At 49.6% G+C, this 4,171-nt stretch overlaps 1 protein-coding gene across 1 annotated transcript; it reads right to left on the bottom strand.

Moving 5' to 3' along the window:
* Positions 1-2,864: 2,864 nt before the first annotated feature.
* Positions 2,865-3,638, bottom strand: LOC136505855 (probable calcium-binding protein CML28). Its single transcript, XM_066500991.1, has one exon. The coding sequence runs from the start codon at positions 3,535-3,537 to the stop codon at positions 3,046-3,048; it is 492 nt and encodes a 163-aa protein (XP_066357088.1). The 5' UTR covers positions 3,538-3,638; the 3' UTR covers positions 2,865-3,045.
* Positions 3,639-4,171: the final 533 nt, after the last annotated feature.

Raw genomic sequence — 4,171 nt, 5'->3', positions numbered from 1 at the left:
ACGTATTTTTGAAGTCAACCGAACAAAATACGCTTTTAAAAGAAGAAACAGAAGCTGTGGAATACGCAAAGGACTGCGGGTTCTATTATTGAAAAACGTAGGGACTCTTTAGCAAAATCAGCTGACGAAGGGGTACGATCTAATCCTAGCTCTTGATTTAAGATCGGTCCGTAGAGAGCGGAGAGGGAAGAGCTGGCCGTGGAAACAGGGAAAGAAGACGGCGGCGCCATTGCCGGCGTTGGGAAGCTCGGCGGCGTTCACGGTTTCTGGGCTACAGTCCACAAAAATGCAAGGCGAGGACACCAAGAGAGAGAGGAAAGGATGACGAACTCACCCAGGGGGATTTTGGTGGAGCAGAGCAAGACGAGACGGCACGCGGCTTCGGAACATAGACGGCGGACGGCGGCGCTAGGTGGTGGCACGACTGCGGGCACTCGGCGGAGGGGACTGCGGTGTTGGAGCTCGGATTGGGAGGCACGGCACGGGGCGTCCGGTATTTAAGGCTCCGGAGCCTTGGGAGGCACGGCAAGCGGAGGGGGACGTGGGCGGGGCGGACACGGCCGGCGGCGGTGCGGAGGACTCTAGCTCGCATACGGCGCGGGGAGGGAGACGCGCCTGACCGGTGGGGCCGGGTTGTCAGCAGAAAAGCAAAGAAGGGAAGTGGCGGCGTCCGTGCTGGGCTACGGCTTGGGCTGCTAGACGGGCCGCTGCGGGAGAACCAGAAGAGCGGAGCTGGGCCAGGGAAAGGAAACGGCCGAGCTGGGCCGATCAGAAGGAGAGGAGGAGGCCTTCGGGCGAGGAGGAGAAGGGCGGCCTGCGGAAGCTAGGCCGGCGCGGAAGGAGCAAGTCGAGTGGGCCAAAAGTGGGGGAAGAGAAAAAGAGAAGGAAAATTCGTTTTTTTCCTTTTCTATTTTTTTTTCAAATCCAATTCAAATATGAACCAAATCAAAGTTAAACACGGTGTCAAATACATTTTTCAGTTCAAATAAAAATGAACAATTTTGGATAAGTTCCCAAAAATAAAATTTACCACTTTTTAAATCTTCTTATTTTCTAATTCTCTTTTCTTTCTTTTCTTTTACTTCAAAGCCATTTTTTTCCAAAAGCAATTCAAATCATTTTTAAAGTTTTACATCAAAACCACTCCACCAAATGAATTAAATTCATCAGCATGTATGTACATCTATATTGCTAAACCTTATGATAAATTTTAATTTAATGAAAAATTTTATTTACCTATATTTTATGAGTACAAAATTTAAAAATAAATAATTTTAAATCTATTTTTAAAAGAGGCAAATTTTAGGGTGTTAGAGCCAGACCGCTGCTTCGACAGCCACGACACCACCGCTAGAGCCCATGCAGCTGTCGTTGGTGCTCCGCAGGCCATCTACTCTGTCCGTGTGTGTCCGTGTGTGCAGGCTTCATCTGGGTCCACGCGGGGGATGATTTGGAGAAGTTGATTGAACCCACATTTGGCAGGAATATTACCTTGTGGGTTGGACCCAAGTTCGGTGGACTCCAAACCACCAAACACCAAACCACCAAACTCCAACCCACTCCAACCTGAGTAAATCCAGTATCCAAACATGCTCTAAATCTCATAAACTTATTTTTATTATTATGGGATGGAGGGGTAGTGGTCGTCATGGTCTAATCAAAACCATGAGTTAGAGCATCTCCAAGAGTTTCTAAAACACTCTCCTAATCTAAATTTTTTAGCAAAATTAAGAAAAACAGGTGTCCAACAGTTTCTAAAATCAACTCCTAATCTTTTAGCACTTCTAAAAACTGAGTCCTTTGCGCGTAAAGATACGTGCAGTTGCGCTCGCGTGGATCCTGCCGCGACCAGGTGAACCGTGCGTACCTGCCGGCGTGCCGCCCTTCTCGCCGACTCAGTCGAGGAAGAACCCCTCTCCGAACCCCAGCAGCCGCGCCATGGCCATGAGCACGCGCTTCGCCACCTGCTCGGTGTGCTCGCTGCCCCAGGGCGTACTCGTGCAGGAGCCTCCCGAGCACCGACCGGAGCTTGCCGGCCTCCTCGACGTCGCCGGGGTCGGCAAGACTGCACGTCCACGGTGGGGATGGCTCATCGACTAGCCGTACGCCGACGGCGGCCTGATCGACTTCAAGAAGACAGACCACGGCCGCGGCAGGGGCTTCCAGCTCCTCATACGCCGCGGCGGGCACGAACAACCGCGGGCAACAACCCCGCAAGCAGCGGGTCCTACTCGTACGCGGCCATACGGAGGCACTGCAAGGCGGAGGCGCCGGCAACGCTGCTGCTGAGCCTGGTCGGCCGGAGTAGTAGTAGTACTAGTTTGATTTATTTGGTTCGGTAGGCCGTCGCGGCTGCCGGATCGATTAGTTGGTTGATTTTATTAACCTAATTATAATTGTTGAGGCACTGCGAGACGGATGCAGGCATAGTCGTCGTCGTCGTCGTAGGGGTCTAGGGGATAGGGGATGGAAGGCCGGCCGCGCCGATTGGCATGGACGAGGTCAGACTGAGACCTCGCCGGTGGCAGCTTCTCGTAGCTTGTGGTGCCAAATTTAGATTTTTTTTTAAAGTGAATTATTAGAAACTCTTGGAGATAACCTTTATGATTCCTCCTAATATCATTTTAGGAGTTGTAAAAGTACATATTTTTAGAAAGAAAATATAGGATACTCACGAATTAAAAAACAAGGCCCGTACCGCGTCAGGCCTCTTGTCCATTCCTATACTAACATTAATCACATCAAGCATTAACTATTGTCTTAGAATTTCTTTTGATTTATTAATTTGGTATAAATAGTAAAAGTGTACTATGCCCAGGCAAATCCAACAGTAAACACAAAAATTAGTATTAACAACCCAAATCTTCTCATCATCAAATAAAAAAGGAGCATCAATTCGCCAAACCAAATACTAATTAATAATTAACTAATGAACAAGTGCCACTAGATTGCCACATCGTTACATTTGGAACAAGTCCAACCTGTTAATGAAGTATCTACAACGCCGATGCGATCGATTCAATGAAGCCATCCTCCGAAGTCCGATCATCTACCTAGTGCAGCGAACCCGCCGCCGCGCATCATCTGCTTGAACTCCGTGAAGTCGACGCGCCCGTCGCCGTCTGCGTCGACCTTGCTGATCATCTTGCGGCAGTCCTCGGCCGTGCGCCCCTGCTTGAGGCCGAGGCTGGCCAACACGGACCGCAGCTCCTCGACGGTGATGTATCCGTCGCCGTTCTGGTCGAAGACGTTGAACGCCTCCCGCATGTCCTCCTCCTCATCGTGCTTGTCGCCGTCGCCCCCTGGGCCGTCCTCGACGATGGAGCGGTAGAGCCTGCCGAACTCCTCGACGTCCACACAACCATCTCCATTAACGTCGATCTTGTCCATCGTGGCATCGAGCTCGTCGTCGGGGATGTAGATGCCGAGGTTCTTGAGCGACTCGCCTAGCTCCTTCTTGGTGATCTGGCCGTCGCCGTTTTTGTCGAACATTTGGAACACCTTCCTTAGCTCCGACGAGTCCATGCTGCTGCTCATGGCCGCCTCCCTTCTTGCATGCTCCACCGATCGATCAGCCTCTCGGTCGAGCTCTTGATCACACTTTTGCAGCTGCAGGGAAGAATTGGTTGGTAAATGGCTTTGTCCACGGAAGAGAAAATATTGTGCGGTACGGAGGGATGGTGGTTGTGGCATAATCTATATTTGTTTCGCACTGCATTTGGTAATTGCTATTTTTGTATGTTCCACTTTTAGTGGTAGAGATTATTCTTCGGTGTGCACCTGAGATCGGTTAGAATTATGGATGTGACAGGAAATCTCACCTCACGTACTGTTTAAGAGCGGTTTGAGAGAGCTCCAGCAGCTCTAGATAAAAAACAGTTATATCACTAAATAAAAACTGCATATAGTTAAGGTTCAACAATTAATATCAAGCATTGTTGTGTGCATGTGACTGAGCTTTGATCCCCCACAATTCACACTTTGAGGTCTAGACAGACGTGCAGCCCTCTTCATGGCACTCAGTGTTTTGAAGTCCTCTGATCCCCACCAGTTGATCAGTGCATTCCAAGCATCAGTGTTTATCCCGGAAAGGTCCTTTACGGTACTCACGTGCATCCAAATGGATTAACTTTGCATCTTCAAATTCAATGATTTCCTCCATGATTTATGT

Source organism: Miscanthus floridulus, chromosome 14, assembly GCF_019320115.1.
Source record: "Miscanthus floridulus cultivar M001 chromosome 14, ASM1932011v1, whole genome shotgun sequence".
Lineage (NCBI taxonomy): Eukaryota > Viridiplantae > Streptophyta > Magnoliopsida > Poales > Poaceae > Miscanthus > Miscanthus floridulus.
Note: the sequence above shows the minus strand (reverse complement) of the source record. Positions and strands in the feature narration are given on the sequence as shown.